Raw genomic sequence first — 27118 nt, forward strand, 5'->3', positions numbered from 1 at the left:
CACATTCCTAATACTTAACCCGTGAGCTCTTCCCTACATTCCCTCCAAAACTTTACAGCTTGGTATTACAGTTCCAGTTCTGGCAACCAATGGAACAGTTTTGCTCTTTTGCAAGCTGCTCCACATAAATCAGAAGAGTAAAGCCGGGCTCATCTGTGATTTGGATGGCACATCCTGCATCGTGAAGGCTAACACAGGGCACAGAGTCTCAGAGAAAGGGAAAGACTGGGATTTACTATTGCTTTCCGTTCTCTTGAGAAGTGGGACATCTGTCTTTTATCTCTGTGGCTGCAGTTAGCAGATCCACTAGTACAGATCTCCAAATATTAGAGCCAAGTGGGGGACATTGGCTCTCTGTAGGGGAAGGGGAGGAAAGATGGGGAGATGAGAGTTAAATCGCGATAGATTTCTGCCATTTGTGAGGGAAAGGTAACAGATAAGCCATGGGAAGATGCAGATTTTGCAAAACCATGAACATTGCAATTATATTCATGGTTTTCTTAATTCTGAACCAGTGATGTGCTACCAATTCCAAATCAAGGGGCTCAAACCAGGTCTGCTCCACTTCAGGAGATGCTCAGTTTTCAGAAAATAATTTAGCAAGAACATCTCAGAAGCTCCAAGGAGTGTGGCCCCTCAGTGTGTCTCTGACTTCTTGCTTTCGCATTCTGCTTATAGTGTAATTCAATAATGCTTATGATTTACTGTGCTAGGATAAAAATAAAGCAATTGCAGAGCCTGACTAAGACACAAAGATGCATATAGCATTTCTTTTAGAGACCCACGTGGATTTAGCACACACTGAAGCTTAGAGATGGGAGGGTCAGGTTTAATCTCAAGGAAACCGGGATAAGCAAAATTAAATATAAAAGCTCCCCTTTCTCAATTCTTCATCTGACATTAGACATGCAATACGGAAAAGGTTCATTTTCAGACAAATGATCGCTCTTATAAACGTTTGGGTCACTTTCTCGGTAAATATGTTTCAGGAGAGCAGAAAGGGCCCTGGATACAGAGCTGGAAAAAGAAACTTACATAAGGCAAGTGAACCAAAGATGACATATAGTTAGAGCATGCGAGGAAATATATATACATATATACGGTAATATCATTAGGAACTATAGTAGTACCTTATATAGAAATAAATGTGTTTCCTGCAAATAGGCCTGTTAGATCACAAAGGCAACACGTGAACATATGCATAGGTATTAAGAGAATTTAGGATACATTACAGGAATTTAATGAATAATAAAATGGAATAGTAAATATTGCCTGCAGATTTGTTGATGGTTTATTATCATGATCTGATACAGCATATATAAGAATTAAAACAGTTATTGTAACTGGGTTTAAAAAAGATTTGGATAAGTTCCTAAAGGAAAAATCCATAAACTGCTATTAATTAATAAGCAATAGTAGCTTGAGATCTATTTATTGTTTGGGTACTTGCCAGGTACTTGTGACTTGATTGGCCACAGGATACTGGGCTTGATGGACCCTTGGTCTGACCCAGTATGGAATATTTATTTATTTATTTTTATTTAACCTTTTTTTATAGACCGACATTCGTTGGGAACATCACATCGGTTTACATGGAACATGAATGCAGCACAATAGGCTTTACAGCGGACCAAACACTTGGTTCCTGATTTTGATAGTAACCTGTTTTATCAGAATGCATGCATCTGATAAGAAATAAAGGAAGTAGCATGGCAACCTGTTTCTGGACCTTATTTTTAAAAGTATTTTTGTACAAATTCAGATAGTGGGTAATAAGGAACCTGATAAGGAATTTCATAAGGGAGATTTACTTCAGTTTTTAAGGAAATTCCTCACCTCCTTATCAGACGTGTACTGCTTTCCCACATCTTTGCACTGGCAATCAACCCCCATATATTATATGTGGTTGTACACTCCTTGCAGCCAAGTCAAGAGAAAAAGCCATCAGAGCATGCTCATGGTATTTAGACAATTAATGTTTGGATTTATGCGCACAAGAATACTAAGAGCATGCTATTTCTAACATTTTTTTACTAAAGCATGCTAAATCTTTTTCCATAATTCCTTAAGTGGCTTTTTAACATGCCTGTCAAATATTTGTGTCTGCCTATGCTAAAATTGGTTTTGTGAGAGACTTATTGCATAGGTCTTTTGTATTGCTAGACCCTAAAAACCACATTAGTTGCATATTTCATTGATAGAAGGTTAAGAGCTACAGCCTAAGGTTTGATTAATATTCAGCACAGCTTTCCACACCAACTCCAGAGTGATTTTACTATGGGTTTCAGATAATGTTCAATACCCCCAGCTCCTATATCACATTCTCTGAACACTCAGCTCCTCTATCACTCCCCCCAACTTCTGTTCTCACAATCCTCCAGCCCCTTCCGCAAATTCCCCCAACCCCCAGCTCTTCAATTCTTACAGCCAGCTCCTCTACCACAATCCTTCAAGTCCAGCCCCCTTTTTTTTTTTAGACAATTCCCTTCTAGCCTACTTTACTGCCCTGCATTAGGAAGTGATGGAGAATGGTCCATGTTGGGACCACTTCCTCTTCTGCTATCCTAGACCCAACTGCTTCCATGAACCACATGGAACACTGTACACCTCAGTGGGGAAAGGGGGGGGAGAGAAGAAGGAGCAACACTTCTACTGACTTTTGTTACTTGCCAGGGCTTCTTGTCTGCCTTCCCTTCCCACAGACTATTTATTTATTTATTTATGAACATTTTTATACCAACATTAGTGTGAAACATCATATCGGTTTACAATAAACTGAAGGTAGAAAATACATGGAACGGGTGGGGGGAATGGACAAAAAGAAAAAGAACAAAAAAAATAAAAATACACAAGAAGATTGAACTAGATAATGAAAAATAGAGAGAGAAATGAGAGTGTAACTATATCAATGCATATTACAAGAAGGGAAATTAACATGATGACAACGAAAAATGTAACAATATATATAAGTATTACAAGCGTGAAGAATTGACATGATGACAATAAAAATAAATTAGGGTGTGAAATTCTATGGCGATGGGATCATGGGGCAGGACCCTGGTCTGGGTAAGCCTGCTTGAAGAGCTAGGGGGATTGCTCCACCCCCCAGCTGATAGAATTGTTCCATGACCTCCCCCAGGCCTGAAGAACCTGAGGCCTGCGGCGCGCAGCTGAAGGGGCATTACCTCTTGGAAGATCCTTGAGGAGCACCAAGGGATACTGAGGCTAGTAGTGAGAACTGTCTTGGTTAAGATCTTCCATTTCCGGTGCTGATTATTTAGAAGTGTGTAGATTCCTGTGCACGTTTTTCTGGCTGACTTATTAGGGGGAAGGGATGCCTTTGACCTGGCCCATCTGAGGCCAGTTCAGCTCCTTTGTTGGTACAGTCAACTCTCGATAATTTTGTGACTTCCTCTCAAGGAGCTTCACTGGGAGGGGAGCTAGGTAATGGAGCAGCCACTCTTAGTGGGATGGATGTCTCATTCAGTCCTGATTATTGCAATCCTTCAGCATTGGGAGGAAGCTTAGTAGCTAGGACCTTGATAAGAAAGTCACCATCCAAAGAGTAATTGTTTCTGTTTAAGTGGATGAGAGGAATTCAGCTGAAGCTACAGTAGCTTCTCTGGAGGGAACTTTCTCGGGAGGCACCTACCAGAAAGATCTAAGACCGCAGAGCTCCCTGAGAAACCTATGGTAGTAATAATGCAAGTTCTAAAGAGTATTATTGATAGTTTGCAGAAAGCCCTGTCTTTTAGAATGGATAATTTTCTTTCTACCCTTTCTTCAAGATCTATCCAGGTGAACACACAAGCTCAAGTGGCTGGGGACTATGGGACTAGATTACTTCAGTTACAGAAATATGTTCAAGAGTTGCAGGGCTGTGATGCTTGCCACATAAGAACCTGCCATACTGGATCAGAACAAGGGTCCATCAAGCCAGCATCCTGTTTCCAACAGTGTCCAATCCAGGTTACACATACCTGGCAGAATCCCAAAAAATAAATAGATTCCATGCTGCTAACACTCAGGGATAAGTAGTGACTTTTCCCAACACTATAGGTTAATAACAGTTTATGGACTTTTCCTCCAGGAAACCCAAACCTTTTTTTAAATTTATATTCTGCTTTTCAGCACTTCAAAGTGGATTACATTCAGGACCCGGAGGTATTTCTCTGCCCCAGAGGGCTCACAATCTGTTTGAGGCAATGGAGGTTGAAGCGACTTCCCAAAGTCACAGAGTGGCAGTACAATTTGAACGCGGATTTCTCCAGTTCATAGCCCACTGCTCTAAACACTAGGCTACTCCTCCACTCCTTTTTTAAACCCACCTATGCTAACTGCCTTTACCACATCCTCTACAATGAATTCCAGAGTTTAACTGGGCACTGAGTGAAAAAAACAATTTTCTCCCATTTATTTACTTACTAACTTCATGAAGTGTAAACAACAAATTCACAGCTCCCCTATAGGAAAGACTAAAGAGTTTAGGACTTTTCAGCTTGGAGAAGAGGCGACTAAGGGGGGATATGATAGAGGTGTTTAAAATCATGAGAGGTCTAGAACAGGTAGATGTGAATCGGTTATTTACTCTTTCGGATAGTAGAAAGACTAGGGGGCACTCCATGAAGTTAGCATGGGGCACATTTAAAACTAATCGGAGAAAGTTCTTTTTTACTCAACGCACAATTAAACTCTGGAATTTGTTGCCAGAGGATGTGGTTAGTGCAGTTAGTATAGCTGTGTTTAAAAAAGGATTGGATAAGTTCTTGGAGGAGAAGTCCATTATCTGCTATTAATTAAGTTCACTTAGAGAATAGCCACTGCCATTAGCAATGGTTACATGGAATAGACTTAGTTTTTGGGTACTTGCCAGGTTCTTATGGCCTGGATTGGCCTCTGTTGGAAACAGGATGCTGGGCTTGATGGACCCTTGGTCTGACCCAGTATGGCAGGTTCTTATGTTCCTACTCAACTCATGATTTTATAGACCTCTATCATATCCCCCCTCAGTTTTCTCTTCTCCAAGCTGAAAAGCCCTAACCTCTTCAGCCTTTCCTCATAAGGAACCACTGCATCCCCTTTATGATTTTGGTTGCCCTTCTTTAAATCTTTTCCAGCTCAGCTATATATTATATATATATAGAGTACATACACAGTGCTCTAGGTGCGGTCTCATCATGGTCATTCTCCATTTTATCCTCAATCCATTTCCTTCACTGCAATCAAAGAACTTCCCCAACATGTAAAGTGCACTGAAGGAAATTCTTCAAAGGACCTCTGTGATTCTGAAAGTTATATATATCCTTGAAATGAGGATGCAAGATTCACTATATTCACTTCACAACTAGTGTTTGTTTGCACTGATATAAAGTTATAAAAATTACAAGAGACCAATGATTATAATGGCAATAACTGAATGAAGGTCGGCAGACATTGGTTTAGTAAATGATGACCTCTTTTTACTTTAGATTTTTCTTAGCGTGACTGCACAGTACATAAAAGGAAGCTGTTGACAGGTAGGATATTTTGTTGAGATTCTTTTTCACCTAGCAGTATAGGTTTGCTTACATTAAGTAAGATACATACAATATGTACCATTGGTTTAAAAAGAAAGAAAAAGCTTGGGTGCATCCTGATGTAGTGTGAAAATACAAAGAAAATCATGTGGACCCTATATAAAGCCCTTTCCTGTTGTCTCTGCATCAATAAGTAAATGAAAATAATGATAATGAAAAATGGAAAAGAAAAAAACTAACAAGGGAAGCACATGAAATCTAGGAGGATTAAAAGCATTCATGGTTGAAGCAGTTGCTTCAGAGGTGGCCATGGTACCCTCCAGCCATCTCATCAGTGCCTCCGTCCTTTCACTATGAAGGAGAATCAAAATGAAAACTATAAACAAATATTGTAGGCAAAGAACAGTTTATGTTCTGTATTAGAAAGACTAACCCAAAAGCTATAAACTTCAGAAAGAGTTGTGGAAATCAGCAAGAGACACAAATAACGCTGGAAAAGCCGAGGCTGCAGATAGAACTAAGAAACAAAAAAAAAAAGTTGTGATTTCCAATGACCAATTTCTAGTGCCCTGACAATTTTCCTGTATTCTTTCTCTCTCACGCTGAGCATCTCTTAAATCTGAACATGTTTTAAGAGCGGCCTCACAATGGGCCGATACAGTAAAAGTCGCGTTCTCCTGTGCGCGCGATTTACTATCGACCCACATGCAAATGAGAGCCCGTGGTAAAAAGAGGTGCTAGGGATACTAGCGCGTCCCTAGCGCCTCTTTTTGGACAGGAGCAGCGGCTGTCAGCGAGTCTGACAGCTGACGCTCAATTTTGCTGGCGTCGGTTCTCAAACCCGCTGACAGCCACGGGTTCGGAACCGGACACCGGCAAAATTGAGCATCCGGATTCCAACCTGCGAGCCGCGGGCAGAGTTTACATTTTTTTTTTAAATTATTATTAACTTTTGGAACCTCCGATTTAATATCGCCATGATATTAAGTCGGAGAGTGCACAGAAAAGCAGTTTTTACTGCTTTTCTGTGCACTTTCCCGGTGCCGGAAGAAATTAACGCCTACCTTTGGGTAGGCGCTAATTTCTGAAAGTAAAATGTGTGGCTTGGCTGCACATTTTACTTTCTGTATCGTGCAGGAATAACTAATAGGGCCATCAACATGCATTTGCATGTTGCGGGCGCTATTAGTTTCGGGGGGGTTGGCCGCATGTTTTTGACGCACTATTATCCCTTATTGAACAAGGGGTAAAGCTATCGGCCTGAATGCAAACCCAAACACAGAATCTAATTACTGCCTGTTCTTGTCGTAGATTAAATCATGATTAAGGTACTTGTTGATACAGAAAACACGATACAGAAACCTGATTGTCTGCAAACACATTGGGTCTGCTCTTCAAAAGTGCTTTGCAAAGATACAAAAAGATGTACTTCTTCACACAATGCATAGAGTTAATCTGTTGAACACACTCACACACCTTTGTGGAGGCAAATGGAGCTGGTTTCAGGAAGGGGTTAAACATATTTATGGAAAACAGATCAATCATGGTCTATTTAACGTAAGTCAGGGAAATCACCCATAAATGCTAGAAATCAGAAAGGTGTAGAGTGGATAGAGGATGCTACACACGCCGGATACTTATATCCTTACTCTAAGCACCCATGCTTCCTGCTTCAGAGACAGGATGGTGAGTGAGATGCCCCTTTCATCCAACCACAGTTTGCCATTGGGCATCATCCTACCTTCATATTCCCTTACTTCAATTTTTAAGAGGTGATTTTTGTAAACAAGTAAAATAATCTGTGTTAAAAGACAAACGAAAAGAATTTGCCAGTGGTACTAGTTACTTCATTATCATTTGGCAAGCCACCTTAATTCAGGCTAACTTCCCATTCATTTGTCAATGATACATTTTCATAATCTATGACCTCCACTAAGCTTTCACACAACCAGGGGCAGATTGCAGGAAAATATCAGCCTGGGGGATTTTTTCAAAACCGGCCCAAGGGGTTACTTACTCCCTTGTGCACTTTCTCTGCAGCACATGCATCAACACGTCAAGTCGAATCTGAAACCCGGCAGAATTAAGCCCAAATATCTCCAACATAAATGTCACATTTTTCCTAAATAACTAAGAAATAGAGCATACTCTAGACCAGCAGTGAGTAAACAAAGCTGTAGTCCCCTATCAGTTGGAGCCACACCACAAGTCTGCTTATAGAATACCTTTCCTTAGTCATACATGTAGAACACAGACAGACCCTCACCAAATACAAAATGAAGAGATAATAAAATACAAATAGCAACATGCAGACAAAAACTGAACTTCAAACTGCAACAAGCCAGACTGCATGGAATGGAAAAGCAAATATCATTCATCACTAAACATCAAACAATAACATCAAGAAATATAAAGCATCAATCATAATAATAAAACCAAACTCATTAAAAGAATAATATTTCAAAACAGCTGGTAAAAAAATTTAACAATGATTAAAAACATATAACATCATTTTTTAAATTTCCCAAACATTGATAAAATATTTCAAAATAGCATTAGCAGCAAACACCCCCAATAGTTAAAATTAAAGCTAAAATAAATCCCCTGCTCTCCGTATCTGGGAACTTTAGATTCCAGTCCCCCTGAGATTGTCATGGATTAGTAAGGAGTGGGAGATATGCACAACTTTCTTCTCTCTCTCACTCACATGTTCGTTCTCACACAAACTCCCTTATATTCTCTCTCACACATGTTCACTAGATAACACACTATCTCTCGTACATGCTCACTGGCTCACGTGCTCTCTCTCACAGACATGCTCACTGTGTCACACACTCGTGCTCTTGTTCACACACATGCTCACTAGCTCATTTGCTCTCTCATATACATTCTCACTCACATGCTCACTGACTCATTCTTGCTCACACACATGCTCACTGGCTCATTTGCTCTCTCATATACATGCTCATACACAAGCTCTCTGATTCGTTTTTGCTCACACACATGCTCACTGGCTCATTTCCTCTCTCATATACATGCTCACACACATGTTCACTGACTCGTTCTTGCTCACACACATGCTCACTGGCTCATTTGCTCTCTCATATACATGCTCACACACATGCTCTCTGATTCATTTTTGCTCACACACATGCTCACTGGCTCATTTGCTCTCTCATATACATGCTCCCACACATGTTCACTGACTTGTTCTTGCTCACACACATGCTCAATGGCTCAATCGCTCTCTTTTATACTCACACACAGACCCACTAGCTTAAATAGTCCTCTTGCTCAAACGTGCTTATTGGCTCACTTATTCTCTCTCGCTCACAAACATGCTCTAGTAACCACAGCAAGCCTGAGTGTATGATGCAGTGCAACAACGGAAAAACAGAAACATAATCACAACTCACAGAACTTCAAGCAATAAAATCAAGAGATATACGACATCACTCATAATATTAAAAGCATGAAAAGAATGAATATATCAAAGCAGCCAACAAACATAGGGAGCCCAATATTCAAAGCGCATTCAGCACTACTTAGCCGGATAAGTCGGACTTATGTGGTTAATTAGAGGCTGCTGAATATGCGCTTACATTTAATGGTTGCTGCTTAGCCACATAAGTCCCTTATATGGCTAAATAGTTAGCTGAATAAGTTGTGGGCGGGCAGTGGGTGGAGTGACTTAGTCGCATAACTTATGCAAGCAATGTTTTGTCTTAGCCAGATAAGTTTATCAGCTACATTAGATGGATATAAATGATACAGCTAAGTACAAATATATATGCGCATATTCAGCGACAAGGCAGTGCTGCTGAATATACTGGGTAATTTAGCCAGATAAGTTTATCAGCTACATTAGATGGATATAACTGATACAGCTAAGTGCAAATATATATGCGTATATTCAGCGACAAGGCCGTGCTGCTGAATATACTGGGTGATTTAGCCAGATAAGTTTATCAGCTACATTAGATGGATATAACTGATACAGCTAAGTACAAATATATATGCGTATATTCAGCAACAAGGCCGTGCTGCTGAATATACTGTGTGATTTAGCCAGATAAGTTATATCCGGCCAAGTTACTTAAATGGCCATCTAGAAATATTGGGCCCTAATGATTTAAAAAGTCACATAAATTTGTTCAAATATATCCCAAACACCAATAAAATATTTCAAAACAGCAGACACATGAAACATAAAAAAAAAATTTAAAATAATAAATAATTAAAAAATTAAAACATCTCCAGCTCTCTATACCATTAAATAAATAAATACCTGGCATCTTCTGATTTTCCAGAGATTGTTGTGGATTTGGGTGAAGAAGGCCACACAATCTTTATTCTCTCTCTCTTTCCTTCATACACATAGGCCCTCTCTTTCTCACACACATGCAGATTCTCTCTCTCATGCACACAGGCAGGTACTCTCATACAAACATGTAAGCGTGTTCTCTCTCATGCACATGCAGATTCTCTCTCTCATGCACACATGTAAACACGTTCTCTCTCATACACATGCAGATTCTCTCATGCACACATGCAGGTACTCTCATACAAACATGTAAGCGCGTTCTCTCTCATACACATGCAGGCGCTCACTCTCATTCACATATGCAGGCTCTCTCTCTTTCATGCACCCATTTTGACACTTACTCTCATAAACACATACACACACCCCTCTCAGGCGTCTCCTTTCTTCTGGGCCTTAGCCGAGCCCACACTGCTCATTTACTGCCAGAGGGGGAAGTGGAAGGAAGCAGCCCTGAAATTGCCCAATGCTTCCTGTTGCTGAGCCTGTAGGCCTTTCTCCGGGCCGAGACCTTCCTCGGGCCACGACGGGTTGGGCTCCGTCACGACCCCGCTGACACCTCCCTCGTGCCACGTCGAGTTCCGCGGCAATCCCTCAGTAGGAGCTGAGATTACCATGTGACCAGGGTGACTGGCCTACCAAGGGATGCCCAATCTCTTGATAGGCCAATCCGCCCCTGCACACAACAAAGGACCTTGAATGAAACTAAACAAATGATCTGGAATAAGCCAGCTGCAGAGAGGAATCAGGAAGTGGAGAATGGCATTGGTACTTACCACCAAAGCTTTGGATCGATTACTCAATAACTTTTCAATCTCTCGAGCTGCACTTTCCACCAGGAGGTGGGCGTTGTTGGCCTCTACTCTGTATAAGTCTTTAAATTTCACGTAAATCTGAATCAAGAAAGACAGAAAAAAAATGTTAGAGGGAAACAATTGAATCTTCTAGAAACAGCTGCAGTCTGTGGGCCCTGGCAGAAGATTATTGTTGTAATAACGGAGCTAGCTGGGAGGATGTCTGATAAAATGGGGTAAAAGCTCAGACAGCTGTGACTCGGCCATGAAGACGCTGCTTCAGGGAATAAAGGGTACATGGTGCTTACTTTTAATGTTTACAACAAAGGTTAGAAACGTTTGCATGCCGCCCACCAGAGGACCCCAAAGATGAATGCCTTCTCCCAAACTCTGTGCCTGCTCCTGCTTTACCCCATACCAGGGTTTCTCAAATTCTGTGATCGATAACTCCGTCTTTTTGAAGGTTTTTTTGTCTGTTTGTTTATATTGTTAAACTGTTTTATGCATTTCTGTATTCAGTTATGAATGGTATCATGTAACCTTCATTGAACAATCTGTGGAAAGCTGTAGAATAAAACTATTATTTTTTTAAATAAATTAATATGACCCTAATAACACAAGCACTAGCCAAGAGATTTATCAATCATCAAAAAGGTTTTTGTTGGGGGTGGGGGGCAATCAATATGAAAGGGGATGGTAACTTTGCAACAGGCGCCTGGGCGCCCATTGCGCACGTTTGCCAGCTCACGACCAGGGACGCGGCCATATGATGACGCACGCCCGTATATGCGCGCACGTTATAAAACAGGCTTGACGTGCGCACGTGTGCGTGCGATTCTAAGCAGGCGCGTGCCCATGCGCACAAATCCCGCTTCTACCGCGTAAGTGGGGAGATTTTAGTGGACGCACGCGCCGATGCATTTACCAGTTTTCCCATTCAATTCCAGTTCAGCCAGGCTTCCAAACCCTCCCTTTTACCCTCGACCTATAAAACCCTGCTCCCCTCTTCACGCCACCCATAGCAAAGGTCAATGTATGCGGTATGGGACCCTGGTGCCCGCTTGGGCAATAAATATGCCCATGCCCCGCCCCTTATTTGGAACTCTGCGTGTACGCGGGCAGCTTTTAAAATCTCCTCGGAGTGCGCAGCCTGACTTGTGCGCCTATCTCCTGCTTTTGGCCTTTTAAAATTCATCTTTATGCTTTTATTAGCTTTCTAAAATATTTTTGCCACTGAGGCAGTGAGAAAGTTGCAACGGGCTCTCTTCATTATTCCATTATGCTGCTAGGAAGTGCAGCACCTTTTTTCCCTAACCACACGAAGAGTCAGTAGCAGAAACCTGGAAAAGTTAGCACAATGGAAAGGAAACGTAGAGAAAAAAAGGTGTGGAGCAACAGATGGCACCGATTTATAATCCCTTTCTCTGCCATTCAGTAAACTTTAATCTCGGTATCGTAGCAACTGCCCGATCAGGTTACCGTGTTTACCGGTTTAAAAGGTTTCTGGAGAGCTTGTTTGCACGCTGGGCACTTTTCAGGTTTATAGACAACAGTTTCCTCGGTTTTATAATAAATGTAGTAATTAATAAAAATACCGGATAATGCATGTAAAATTAAAAAGCACTGCCACCCTTAAATGACTTTTCTCTTGCACTAAAAATGTAAAATCTAAGTGCATGTTTTACACTTAGGAGCTGTGACTGGCCTTGCACCTTGTATGTGATGGGCTTTCTGGGGTGAATGCATCAACAGATTTGTTTGGACTAAGCCTGGAGAAATGTGACTGATAAATGTATACAGGTCTCACGCTATCTGTCCTGGCAATCACACTTCAGAAGTTTGCATTCTCTTTCTTTAAGATTTTGTAAAACAAGGCCGTGCATGTGTCTGAAGAGGTTTCCAGCATGAGGGAGGTGCAACCACTAGAGCAGGCAGAAGAGCACCCCTACCAACAGGTGCCAGACCTTATCTCTGTCACGCTCAACATCATCCCTCCCACCTCTGTTCTCTCCCTTCCTTCCCTAACTATCAGGCAATAAGACTCAGTTAGTGCAGTTAGTGTAGCTGGGTTCAAAAAAGGTTTGGATAAGTTCTTGGAGGAGAAGTCCATTAACAGCTATTAATCAAGTTTACTTAGGGAATGGCCTCTGCTATTAATTGCATCAGTAGCATGGGATCTTCTTAGTGTTTGGATAATTGCCAGGTTCTTGTGGCCTGGATTGGCCACTGTTGGAAACAGGATGCTGGGCTTGATGGACCCTTGGTCTGACCCAGCATGGCAATTTCTTATGTTCTTATGCTCTTATGTGCCTTTCAATCTCAACCTCCTAATGTTTCTGCTAGTATGTACTGCTCACTGTCTATTATCCGCTAGTATCTACTGCTCACTTTCTATTATCCGCTAGTATGTACTGCTCACTTTCTATATCCGCTGGTATGTACTGCTCACTTTCTATTATCCGCTGGTATGTACTGCTCACTTTCTATTATCCGCTAGTATGTACTGCTCACTTTCAATTATCCGCTGGTATGTACTGCTCACTTTCTATTATCCGCTAGTATGTACTGCTCACTTTCTATTATCCGCTGGTATGTACTGCTCACTTTCTATTATCCGCTAGTATGTACTGCTCACTTTCTATTATCCGCTGGTATGTACTGCTCACTTTCTATTATCCGCTGGTATGTACTGCTCACTTTCTATTATCCGCTAGTATGTACTGCTCACTTTCTATTATCCGCTGGTATGTACTGCTCACTTTCTATTATCCGCTGGTATGTACTGCTCACTTTCTATTATCCGCTAGTATGTACTGCTCACTTTCTATTATCCGCTGGTATGTACTGCTCACTTTCTATTATCCGCTGGTATGTACTGCTCACTTTCTATTATCCGCTAGTATGTACTGCTCACTTTCTATTATCCGCTAGTATCTACTGCTCACTTTCTATTATCCGCTGGTATGTACTGCTCACTTTCATGAACTCATAGACCAGCAATTGAAGGCTCTGAACATGTGGATTACAACCTCCTGCCCGATTTTCCATCTCACCAGTTCAACAGAGTTGAAGAAACCATTGCCAGTTACCCAATTCCAGTTCTCAATGTAAGCTAAATTGCAGCTGATTTGGAAAATCAGGCTATGATCCAAACAGTCCCGAAACCTGATCCGGGAAATGTTTTGCCTGTCTCTAATCTTTGCTGTATTTCAAAAGCCAGAAACTCAGAAAGAGGATTATTCCCGACCTTTCTGTTAATGTATGTAAGGACCCTTAACTTAGTCTCTAGGACAGAGACTGCTATAGTTTTGCATATCCCCATTAGGAACAGGGATACAGCCAGGACTGAATATTTTGGGGGCCCAAGGTTAACATGGGTGGGCCCTATGGCTAGCACCCTCCCCACCTCTTACCCTATTCTATGTGGGGCTTCACAACAATGGTTACAAAACCCTTTGAATTTTTGGCAACAGTCTATATCTCCTGTCTCTTTATCCTCCCCCTGCCCTGTCTCACTGTCCCGCTGTGGTTAATATACAGCTACTTTATACAAGAATTAATCCGTCAGGCTGCTGAACAGCAATTAGGTAAATAGGCTTGTAACCTTCCATCCAGACCAGGCATTCCTACATGTAAGGGCCTTAACGGAAAACCTTTATGGACTCAATCATTTAGAAATCTAGACCAAGAGCTGTGGTGTTTGTCCTTAAAGACACAGGGGATCATGGACTGGCAGTGATTCCATTGCCTCCAAGTCATCTAAAGTGCTGACCAGAATGGGACCCGATCCTGCTGCTAGGAGTGGGAGCATGAGATAAATGTGAAGGGCAAAGCCCCCGAGACTCACCCATGGCTGTGCCATGATTAGCACTGCTGCGAGTGGTTTGTGCCAGGAAAGTTCCAGTTTCATTCTTCCCTCGCAGCGTGAGAGGAATGAACACCACTCTTAAGCTTTGACCTCAGATATGCCTGCCTCTGACCATTGCCTGGACCTCAGATATGCCTGACAGCTGCCTGTCCACAACCCTAGCTACTAAGAACCTTCTCTTCTGCCATCAGCAGAGACCCCGCTTAAGTCCTGCCTGTTACGCATGCCGTCTGCGGCAGACCCGTGGCATGGCCCCCTCACCTTTCCACAGGGACTCCAGCCTCTGGTTCCTCCTCGCTGGTGGTGCTGGGCTGCCAGCTCCGTACTCGGGCCTCCCCTGGTGCCTGTGGCTCTGCCACAGTCCCCGGCACTCCCGGTCCTGCAGCCACTGCTCGTCGGGCCTCTCCACGTGGCCCGTGGGGAGACGCCACCACCAACGCCGCGCCCCTCCCTAGGCGCGCCTGCATCACTGATCCTCAAGTAGGGACCGCGGCGGGAACCTAGCCGCGGCCCCAGATGATGACATCAACCTATTCATAATATTTAAGCTCAGGCTCCACTCCATAGCATTGCCTTTGCAACAGGTCTCCTCGCTGGTCATTGCTACAAAGAGATTTGTCTCTTCCCTGCGTTCCTGTTCCTCGTTGTTCCTGGTTCCCGCTTCCTTTTACCTGCCCTGCTTATGCTTCAGATTGATTACAGGGACTTTGACTCTGCTTCGTCTGACTACGCCATAGCCTATCTCAAGACCCAGACCTCTGCTTGTCCAACTACGTATTGCTTATCTCCAGACCCAGACCTTTGCTTCGTCCGACTACGCTATTGACCATCTCCGTGATTAGACCTCAGCCTTGCTTGCCACTGCCTCTGGATCGCCACCAGCCCTGACTCAAGCCTTTCATTGGACGCCTCTTCTGCCTACTCCCTGGACGTGAATTCATCAGGCTTCGGCCTACCTTTGCTCCAGCGCCCTTTGTCTGTCTTCATTCCATTGGTGCCTGAGTTTCCAGGACATTATCCAGTCCGGAGTAGAACTGTACCATCTCTCGCCTGCTGTCTCTGGGCTGAACCAACTTCTTCTGCAGCTATATACAGAGGCCCACCTAAGTCCTGCCAGCCCCGGCACCCAAAGGCTCAACCCGTGAGGAACGAGGGCTGGTATAGGTGAAGCTCCAGTGGCCTCTGTCTATCAGCCCACTCCACCTGCCAATGGTGGGGACCCGTAGGTCCTTAACTACGGGTTGCGTCAACCCCACCTCGGTCTAAGGGTCAACCTCTGATGCAACACTGCCGACCCCAGCACCCAAACTTTTATTTTCTCACCGCACATATGATTACGGTATTGAACTCATTCCAGGGGTCAAGCCCCCATGAGGACTGGTTTATTCCCTATCTCTCCCTAAGACTTAGGCCATGTTTACTTACATTCAGGAGAATCTAGAATGGGAATTTTCAGTCCTTCTTCTTCCCTGGCAGGGGCTGGGTTCTTCTTTGTTGCAAAGAAAACGGTTCACTCCGGCCATGTATAGACTACCATGGCCTCAATTCCATCAATAAGAAGGACAGTTATGCATTACCTCTAATAATGGAGTTCTTCAACTGCCTACAGGTTCCAAGATATTAAAAAAGATGGAACTCAGGGATGCATAGAACTTCATCTGCATGAAGCCTGGTGATGAATGTAAAATAGCATTTAACACTTGCGATGGACATTATGAGAATTTGGTCATGCCCTTTGGGCTTTGCAGTGCCCCGGTGGTTTTCCAGAAAATGGTCAATGAGATCTTTCATGACCTACTGTATATTTGTGTGGTTGTATACTTGGATATCATATTGATCCATTCTGAAACCCTGAGTTTCCATCAAAGAGACATTCACATTGTACTGCAACACCTGCGAGAGAATAATCTCTATGCCAAACTGGAAAAATGTCTCTTTGAGCAAGAAGAGCTTCCCTTCCTTGGATATGTAGTCTCACAAGATGGATTCCATATGGATCCTGCCAAGATAAAAGCTATCATGGATTGGCCTCACCCTGTGGGCCTCTGGGCCTTCCTGGCATTTGCTAATTATTACCATCAGTTTATTCCAAATTACTCCTCTGTGGCAGCCCCACTTACTGCCCTTACCCACAAGGGCACCAACACCAAAGATTGGCTGCCGAGGCTATTGACACATTCCAAAAGTTAAAAAAGGCAATTGCTGACAAGTGCTGCCTATGTGACCCGGATTCTAAATGACCCTTCATCTTAGAGGTAGATGCCTCTACCCTGGGGGTAGGGGTTTTCCTCAGCCAACACACTCCAGAAAGGGTACTCCGTCCATGTTCCTTCTTTTCTAAGAAGTTCTCCCCAGCTGAATGCAATTACAGCATTAGAAAAAAGAGCTCCAGGCCATCAAACTAGCTCTCAAGGAATGGCGCCACCTACTCAAAGGCGTGTAACACCATGTTACAATATATACCAATCACAAGAACCTTGAACATCTATATCAAGCACAGCAACTTAACGCAAGATAGGTCCATTGGTCTTTATTCTTTGCTCACTTCAATTTTGAACTATGGTATCATCCAGCAATCAAGAACCAATTGGCAGACTCCCTATCTTACTCTTTCAAGACCAAAAATGTTCCAGAAGCTCCCAGGCACATATTCAATCACGCTAAGATATTTCTGGCCATTATGGTACCCATCTCTCCAAGGAAGACAGTCATACCTTCCAAATTGCATAAGAAAGTATTATAATGGGCCCATGACTCCCATGTCACAGGTCACCCTGGATGGACACAAACTCTTGGATTGCTTCAACACTACTGGTGACCGCAGATGAAGCAAGATATCAAGGTATATGTTGACTCGTGTCCTACTTGTGCACAGCAGAAAGCACTGTATGACTGACCTGGGGGCTGTTACAGCCATTGCCAGCCCCCAGGGAACCCTGGACCCACTTGTCCAATGGACCTGATCATGGACATCCCAGTCTCCAACGGTGCCACGGTATCATGTGTGATGATTGATCGTTTCTCCAAGATAGCACACTTCATCCCATTACTAGGCCTTCCTTCTGCTCTGGAACTGGCACATCTCTTCACCCAAACAATACAAAACTGCAAAAGAACGGTCCTCAAACTGATATGAAATATTGAAAAAGGCACAGTGTTACAAAAAATTTAAAAGTCGATCTAATTGCACATCATTATGTAGGAAGGAAAGCTGAAGCAAAACAAATGCCAATTCAAAGCTGGTGTGTCAGCAAACTGGATTTAAGTGTAAGACCTCCCTTGAAAAGGGAAATTACCTGGTTGACTCCATCATTCACCGCTGGCCCACAAAGGTGCCATAAATGAGAAGAGTCACAATTAGTATTTTTTAAAGCATTTCTGTATATTGCAAATAAAAATCCTAAAGGCAAGAACCACAAATTTTAGATGTAAGAAAACCAAACCCTGACAGCAGCTGCTGTTTCGGATCTCCTGCATCAGGGGAACTTATCTAATAAATGAAGTGGTTGGAAGCAATTGCCCTAGCTTAATCCGCAGATCTCCATCTTGTTTTAAAGGGAGGCATCCTGACATGACCATGAACAGTCCATATTAAAAAGCCAAGACAGCCTTCAGTGCAAACGCAAATCACTTTTCTTTCTGAGACATAATCATAAAAATACAGAAAGGTATCTGTATTAGGGCCAGATGGTGTCAACGTTTATAATCAGTAAATCCACCATTGTTCCACCTGTAAAAGTCGTCGTGAAAAGTAACCCCCTCCCCCCCCATGCACCGATTGTACTAGGGCACATCTATTAGACAAAAACGGATCTTCAGAAGTGAGTCCATATTCCAAACAATGTGGCACCAGTAGGACAGTCAAATGGCCATGCTTTAAGCAGCTACAATGTCCAATCATACGTGAGCTCACCACACAGGAAGTCTTTCCAATGTAAAATTCATCACATAGACATCTGATAATGGAGATTACTCCCTTGTTTTGACAAGTAGTGATATGACGTAAAAAGAACTGATACTCCAAATGTGCAATGAATATAGAATCACTGGGGAAGATCTTTAAAAACTACACGATTGCGTACTTTTGTTCACGCACCAGGCACAAACAAAAGTACGCTGGATTTTATAAGATACGCGCGTAGCCGCACGCAAGGGGGTGCACATTTGTGCAACCTGCGTGCGCTGAGCCCAGTGCGGCCTGCCTGTTCCCTCCGAGGCCGCTCCGATTTTGGAGCGGCCTCGGAGGGAACTTTTCTTCGCCCTCCCCCCACCTTCCCCTCCCTTCCCCTATCTAACCCCCCCCCCCGGCCCTATCTAAACCCCCCCTAACTTTGTGCGCATTGGCCAGCAGCCCCGCTCCGTCCTCTGGTCTCGGGGTCTGGTCCGGAGGCCTCGACCACGCCCCAGGGCCGGCGCCACGCCCCCGGGCCCACCCCCGAAATGCCGCGGCACACCCCCAAAACGCCGCCCCCACCTTCCCCTCCCTTCCCCTACCTAAATGCCCCCCACCTTCCCCTCCCTTCCCCTACCTAACCCACCCCCCCGGCCCTATCTAAACCCCCCTAACTTTGCGCGCGTTGGCCGGCAGCCCCGCTCCGTCCTCCGGTCCCGGGGGCTGGTCCGGAGGCCTCGACCACGCCCCCGGGCCGGCGCCACGCCCCCGGACACGCCCCCTCCCTCCCCTTTTCGAAAGCCCCGGGACTTACATGCGAACCGAGGCTTTACGCGCGCCGGCGGCCTATGCAAAATAGGCGCACGGGTGCGCGCGGGCCTTTTAAAATCCGCCCCAGAGTGCATTGAAATATTACATACAGAGCAATGTCCGCACGGTGCATGGCTCGGTGTGGATTGTGTCTCAAAACAAATTATCATTAGAAATCTGAATGTACTAATTTATCTCATAAGTTAGGTCCTCGTCTAAATGCAAAACATGGACATGCAGTAAATGCAGGATGTAGTTACAGGAAGTGCCAATGACGTTGTATAGCTTCACAAACTGATCCGACACTTGCAAAAAAATGGGAGTACACATGTAAATTGATCTGGAACTGCTTCTAGAAGAGGAGTCAACAGCCATTCTCTATGAGAGAACCTGGCCCATAAGTAAGGCTTTCTAATACACGAACGGGGATAACCATGGAAGAATGTGGCTGCTTGTCTCTTGAAGTCCTTGAGATCTGAATGTAAGCAGCAAAGGCGAAAGAACTGACTTACAGGTAAATTCTTCTTTAGGCTGCGTGGATGCGCACTATTGAAGTGAAGATAATTTTTAGAATCAGTAGGATTTCTATTTAAAGTTGTATGAAAACCGGTTGAGGTCTTAATATACATATACCTTCCTCCCCTTTCCCCTCTCCACCCCGACCCCTAACCCCTACCTATCTACCCCCAATTTTTTGTTTCAATACTTTCTGCTCCCCCAGTTCACCCAGACCTCCCATCCAGGCAATAGTACCCAAGAAACACATCTGATATCAGTTATGCAAGATAATTAGCAGGTGTGAAATTATGCGAGGAAGCTGTACGTGTGCGGGATCTTGTACACGTAACTGTTAGCCCAGCTCTGGAATGCTTTTTTCGCACTCATGTATTATTACGTGAAACCTAAAGTATTACGCATACTTTTGAGTTTTATAAAGTATGGATTACATGCATACAACCTATTTATGTGCATACACGCTCATTTTACACATGTAATTCTTTGAAAATTAACCCCTTGAGGTATTCCTGTCATTGTTAGTGCTGATTTACCCCTCTCAGGGTGCCTTGGGGTATTGCCCTTAATGCACAGTGCCTTGGACTATTGATGCAATATGAATGCACTAAAATCGGTTTTCCAAACTGGGCGGCCATTTTCCTAATGAACACCCATCTATCTCACCCTGGCACATGACGTAGTATGCAAATGAACATGGATGTGAAAAGAAAATTTATTGACTGATTATAACCAGCCCGACTCTGGCCAAAGTTTTGCCTTTTATGGCTGCATCAGGGGCTCTTGATTTTAGATAAAATATAGAGTATATGTCCGGGCACCATATATGATTATGGAATGTATTCACTTGTTGTATGATTTGGTGGCAACAAGGATTTTTTTAGTTCCATAGGAATCTTCACTGAAACTGAATGATTCTTATGTGCTATCTTCACTTGAAAGACTAATAGCAATATTCTCCAATCAATAGTATGCAAATGAACAGCCCCGATAAATGGACGCGTTAGGGGAATTTTTGCATCCATAGCGTATCCTTGGCATTGGGCGCCCTGGAGATGTGGCTGTGGGCACTCTTTACGACACTCTTTACGAGCATCCATTTTATCCCATGGCAGCGAATTTACCGGCACAATATAAATGCACAATATAGAGGGTCTGGAACACGTAGATCCAGGTGCGTGTATATTGGGTGCCCAGAAATTTTTTTTTCTGTCAGGTCATTTTTTTTTTTTTAATTCTTTATTTATGAATTTTAATTTACAAATTAAATCCATTCATTTTAAAATTAAATATTAAACATTGAATTCTTTAGAAGGAAAAGCAGGGTTATATACATTAATAATATAACACCACCATACATAACATTTATACCCTTAATTTCCTATTACCAAACAAATATTTGGGAGCAGGTTGGGTGTCAGGTCATTTGTATTTTTTCAGATGCTGCTTTCTAAGTAGGAGGGACTACAGACAAGCAGTATTTTTTTTATTTAAAGTAGACCCCTTGATGCACAGCAAGACTTTACGCCTGCTCCGGGGGCAGGCGTAAAATTTGAGGGGTATAAAAGTGCACTTTGTGTGTGCGGTGATTTTTTGCATCGCGGGGTAATAGCTAATTGCCTCATCTACAAGGTATTTACATGTGATGAGCGCTCTTAGGTATTTACACGTGATGAGCGCTCTTAGGTATTTAAATGTGATGAGCGCTATTTTGTACGCCTTTGTCTGGACGTGCATTCTGGACACACTGATCCCTTATTGCAGCAGGGGTTATGGACGTCTAACCGCTCGTTAAGCTGTGTGCCAGGCTGGGCACCCTTTAGTGTTTGGGAATGCTGTCCTGCCTGTAAGTTTCATTAAACTTTCATAGAAAATCGCAAAATAGGAGGCATTGGTTCCCCCATTGATTTTAATGGAGAAGACACGAATGAATGAAGAGAGCATTCCATGAAGTTAGCAAGTAGCACATTTGAAAATAATTGGAGAAAGCTCCTTTTCACTCAACGCACAATTAAGCTCTGGAATTCATTGCCAGAGGATGTGGTTAGTGCAGTTAGTGTAGCTGGGTTCAAAAAAGGTTTGGATAAGTTCTTGGAGGAGAAGTCCATTACCTGCTATTAATTAAGTTTTCTTAGGGAATAGCCACTGCTATTAATTGCATCAGTAGCATGGGATCTTCTTAGTGTTTGGGTACTTGCCAGGTTCTTATGACCTGGATTGGCCACTGTTGGAAACAGGATGCTGGGCTTGATGGACCCTTGGTCTGACCCAGTATGGTAATTTCTTATGTTCTTTTGACACAAACAATCAAATATAATGTTTGAGCCTAAACTGAACAAAACTAACCACAGAGCCAAACAAACTGAAATATCAAAGCAAACCTAAAATGTGTGATGTGTTCTTTGAACTATCATTTTTTATTCCCAGATGTTCCCTGTTGTAAAACTGGGATTCATATATAAGCCCACCAGTAAACAAATAATCAAAGAAGCCTGGTAGTGAAATATGTATTTTATAACCTATAAATCAGGTAAACAGGAAGACAGAATGAAAACCAATTTGTCTTATTGACTTCCTGGTACTGTTCTAAGTTTTTTAACCAATGGAAGAAGTTACTAGAAATCATCAGAAAGGTAATTAAGCACAAAGCAGTCCCAACTGTAACTGCAATCATGTCACTTCTCTGAAACCACCATGAAGCTTTGGATCTCCTACTCATTCTTCTGTGATGTACATTTCATGTTACTATAAATATAACTGAACAGCATGAATCATTATCGCCTCTCATTCTTCTGCTGGGGGAGATTGAATCTCTGCTTCGGGAAATACATCCCTGAAACGCCCCTCCTCATTTCAAAGCTGGGGCTCAGCAGTGTGCATTACCTCTCTGCTTCTGAGTCTGCCTGCCCCAAACACATCTGTGCTACCCTCGCAAATGCACCTACCCAGGCCGAGGGAAACTGAACAAATATTAGCTTTTACGAACACCAAATGTTTAAACAGGAAGGAAAGCAATTTAGTTGTTATTTATCAAGCTTTTTATTCTCTAAAGTTAATATACAAACAGCATTTCTGATGTCCAGAGATTTGCAATGAACTGTTAACGTTTAGACTCTCAGCTGTAGCAGCTCACTGGAAACTGAGGTGTAAGAGAGATTTTTACTCACGTCTGCCAACTGATTCACACCACTTGCTGTTCTCGCCAGGGTTACAAGGTCCAGCTGCATCTTATCTACCCATGATTTTATCCTGCACAAATGGAAAGAAAGAGAGAATGAGCTGTCGCATCAGATGAGGAGCACTGATCAATGAGGAGCACATGCACAAATGCAGACCCACAGATCATGTTCCATGTGGCTGGAAGTGTGTGGAATCTCAGACTTCATTGCTTTGGCCATGCAAACAAGTGATCACCTCATGGAGCATCCATTACAACCCTAAAGAGCAGTGCTACCAAGGCATTAGGCATCAAAGTAGGCAGAAGGGACCATGGTGAAAACAAACTTTAATGAGCATTTGGAGGCTGCATCCTTTTACTACAGCATGACCAACCTTGCTGGCTGTGGGGGGGATTGCAGCACTTAGTACTGGGAAGGGGCCTGGGCCTTGCCGTGGCTATTGGCTTTACTACTAGAAAAGGTGAAAGTTTTCACTTTGGCAGATTCTGAGCACGCTAGGGAATGAGGGGATTGAGCGTTAGTGTCGAGTGAGCATCGACCTAACCAGCTTTTCTGGGCAGACAAGGTGGGATATTTTGGTTTTTTCCTGTTATCATTTGCCACGTTTCTGTCTTCCTAACTTGCCTGATTTCAAGGAGTAACCTTTGAGGAAGGTGCATGAGAATTTCCCACAGACATTCGCTCCTGCTTTCTCTGTGGGTTACTTTTCCACTGATATTATAGTTAACATTCAGGAGAAGAAGAGATTAGGGACCAGTTTCCTGCAAAGTTTATGTGCCTCTCTCCCTTCCAAAGCAAAGGCAAAAACAAAGAAGCATATTAGTGGAAAGGAAATAGGTCAATTTTCCTTTTTCTCAAGACTGAACTACAGTTATGGGGGTCATTTTCAAAGAGTTACTCAGAGGTTTAGGATGTGCATGAAGCAAATGTTTATTTTGGTTCTTTTTTTTTTTTTTGTTGGGGTGGTTTGGATTTTCAGTTTGTTTAATGTTTATTTTGGTTCAGGCTGTTTGTTGAACTGAAATAAACATTAAATTAAAAGAAAATAATATAACAATGTCCCTCCCCGCGCAACCCATCCTACCTCTGCTGCAGGGATCTCCGAAGCTTAAAGGGGCAGAAGCAGTTGCCGGTCACTGCTGCCCCACACTTCCTGGGTGAAAAGCGAGCCTGAGACCAATGCCAGCCCGGTCTAAGAGCAAAAAGCCAATGCTCGTGTGCGCTGCAGGTTTCAGCGTTTTCTATCAGGAGCCATGGGGTCAGTGCGAGCGGGGACCACTTCTGTCCTTTCTTTGCTACCCAGACCCCTTTGGAAGGCGTAAGAGGGGAGCAGAATGTGGTTTCATGTCTTTAGTCATTCCCCATCTGAGTCTATGCACGTAAAATTGCATTGTATGTACATAAGTGGCTTTAGTGCAGGGTGTGTGAACTTTCAAAGGGTCAGTAATATATACGCACTGCCACTGCTCACAATCGCATGCACAGAAACATAAATAGTAGGGATGTGAATCTTTTTTTAATGATTTAAATTATCGTCCAATATTTTTAATATCGTCATTAATCGTTAAAGAGTGCGAAAGAATAGAAATTCCCCGATTTATCGTAAAAAAATCGTTAATCGTCTTAGTGCGCACTAACGGGAGTTAGTGCACGCTAACAGGAAGTTAGAGCGCACTACCCATTGTAAGTGCGCACTAACAGAAAATGATACAATTTGACACTTTTCAGGTCAGTTAAGGTCAGTTAGGAGTGAATATGTATTCCTATTGGCTGCCCTCTTATTTATTGATGTTACCAAGGTTCCCACTGAGGTGATGGTTTAATATACGGGGGATGGGAAATGGAAACGGTTGGTAGCTTGACAAAGGGGAGGGAAAGGGGGAGGTGAAGGGCCAAGCAGTCCCACTCCCTGGTCTCTGAAGGACAGATCTCTTCAGAAAATCAGAGCTGCTGAATGCAGAGGCTGTCTCCCCCTTCACATCCCTCTCCCCCCCCCCCCCCCCCCCACTGCTGGTATATGGGAGAGAGAAGGGGAAGGGAAGGGAAAGGGGGAGGTGAAAGGCCAAGCAGTCCCACTCCCTGGTCTCTGAAGGACAGATCTCTTCATAAAATGTTATATTTATTCTACCTGCCTCTATCTTCCTTCCAGCTTGTCTTTAAGCCTCCAAGTTTTCCATACCTTGTTGATTGTAACTTTGACTTATTCCTTTTCCTTTGTTATCTATTATTTACCAGAATTGTTACCTCAGTTTTACCCTTTGTTAAAATGTAAACCGATCCGATATGGTTATCTACTATGAAGGTCGGTATAAAAAACTGCTAAATAAATAAATAAATAAATAAATAAATAAAATCAGAGCTGCTGAATGCAGGGGCTGTTTCCCCCTTCACATCCCTCTTCCCGCCCCCCCCCCCCCCCCCCATTCACTGTGCTCAAGTTTGCAGTTCCTGGGTTAAACTAAACTTCTTTTTTTCACTAGAGTAGAATAAAATAAAATGAAGTACTTTGTGTATTAAACTAAAGAAACTTTACATAAAATGAAATTAAGTACTTCTCTATATGCTACTTTAGTGAAACAAAACATTTAATAAAGAAACCTGCAACCTGAGCTTCAAAACATTAACATACTATAGAAAAACTAAACAAAAAACTTTATTATTAATGTATTATATTTACAGTGGTTAAATTTAAAGAGCAGGCTGAGGCTAGACTGGCTACTGGCTACTGCTGGCACTGTCACTGCTGCAGCCGGCTGGCACTTTTTTTCTCTTTCTGGCTAGTGCGTGCTATATCTGGTAGCAAAATGGCCACGGGGACAGCATCAAACATGCGCGGCTTAGTGCGCACCTCTAGCTAACGAACATTTCCTCAAATGTTACTTTTAAACCATTAAGTAACAATTTTTGATAGAGCGCACTAACTCGCGTTAGTGCGCACTATTCAGAAAAACAATTTTTTTACCAAAAAAATCATGCCGATCAGATTTTTTTCTCCCCCCAGCCGAACCCGATTGTTAAAACGATCGGGCACACGATTCACATCCCTAATAAATAGAGCACTCTAGGGCAACGTCTAGGCACAGTCGCATATTTTATAAGCAAAGTACGTGCATACGTCATGAAACGTGTCCCACCTACTAATTAAACCGCCTAGCTTCCCTTTGAAAGCTGATGTAATGTCAGTAGGTAACCGGCTACAAAATTACCCTCAAAACAGACAGTCCCTCCCTACTCCTTGTAGTTTATTTACAATCCAGGCAAGACAAGCAGAATGCACAAGAAAAAATGCAATTAGGAGAATTATGATGGAGTTCTGCTTTTGGATGTCATTACTGATCAGTCTGGTATTATTCAGTGTAATAAGGCAGGGAATATCTACTCCAGTCACTTTATAAACAGGAAAATATGAAAGATTTGCCCAGTTGCCATTAATAACTGGCACCTAGGCCAAACTGTAAAAAAGCAGGATAATACTGAAGCAGTGGGATCCTGCTGTAGAATATCCTTGGTGGTCCATCATCTGATCTGTTCCTAAGAATACCGGCATGGTGAAGCATATCAGAAGAATAAGAAATGATCATCATTTTCTACTGTTTGACCATGTTAATAAGTTTCATGATGGCAATCCAAATGGCATGATGTACATACTAAGTTTGTGAGGAAAGGTAAGGAGGTGGCTTATCTAAATCACTTACTATATAAAACTCTAAATTTATCTAACTTGATAACAGTGAAACGGCAAGGCATAATCTATAATAATTCACAATCATTTGCTCGACAGAATGATTATTTAATCTGAATTTTGTAGAAATAGTTCTTCATAGTTTTCCTTAGCACATGTACTGAATTGAAATGTAGGTATTATAATAATATACTCTATCATTTTGGCCTGCCTTTCCAAATGATGCTCATGGCAGCTTTCAGCATTCAGGTGCAATAATTCCCTCCCAAAAGAGCTTACAATCTACTGTAAGTGGATATCTGAGGCAATGGAGACAAAAAGAGTTTTTCCCATGGTCACAAGGATTGTTACTGGGGGTAATGAGATTTGAATCCCAGTTTCTCTGGTTCTCAGTCCATGGTTTTAATTACTAGGCAACTCCACTCTCGATAAAGATGAGATCCTTATAAAGAATAAAAATAGCTGACAGGCACATGTTTCCAAAATCAATGAAGATTTGCTTAGTGTCGTATTCAATTCAAACTGATCTATATGATTTTATAT

At 42.7% G+C, this 27118-nt stretch overlaps 1 protein-coding gene across 10 annotated transcripts in view; it reads right to left on the reverse strand.

Moving 5' to 3' along the window:
- Positions 1–27118, reverse strand: part of CACNA2D1 (calcium voltage-gated channel auxiliary subunit alpha2delta 1) — a 1026983-nt gene that overhangs the window by 889051 nt on the left and 110814 nt on the right. For all 10 annotated transcript variants that reach the window (XM_029615087.1, XM_029615085.1, XM_029615090.1 and 7 more), the window contains exons 2-3: positions 22882–22963; positions 10614–10730 (exon numbers count right to left, since the gene is read on the reverse strand). In XM_029615087.1, coding sequence (XP_029470947.1) covers positions 10614–10730; positions 22882–22963 — 199 coding nt within the window. The remainder of the gene's footprint in view (positions 1–10613; positions 10731–22881; positions 22964–27118) is intronic.

This window comes from Rhinatrema bivittatum, chromosome 9, assembly GCF_901001135.1.
Source record: "Rhinatrema bivittatum chromosome 9, aRhiBiv1.1, whole genome shotgun sequence".
NCBI lineage: Eukaryota > Metazoa > Chordata > Amphibia > Gymnophiona > Rhinatrematidae > Rhinatrema > Rhinatrema bivittatum.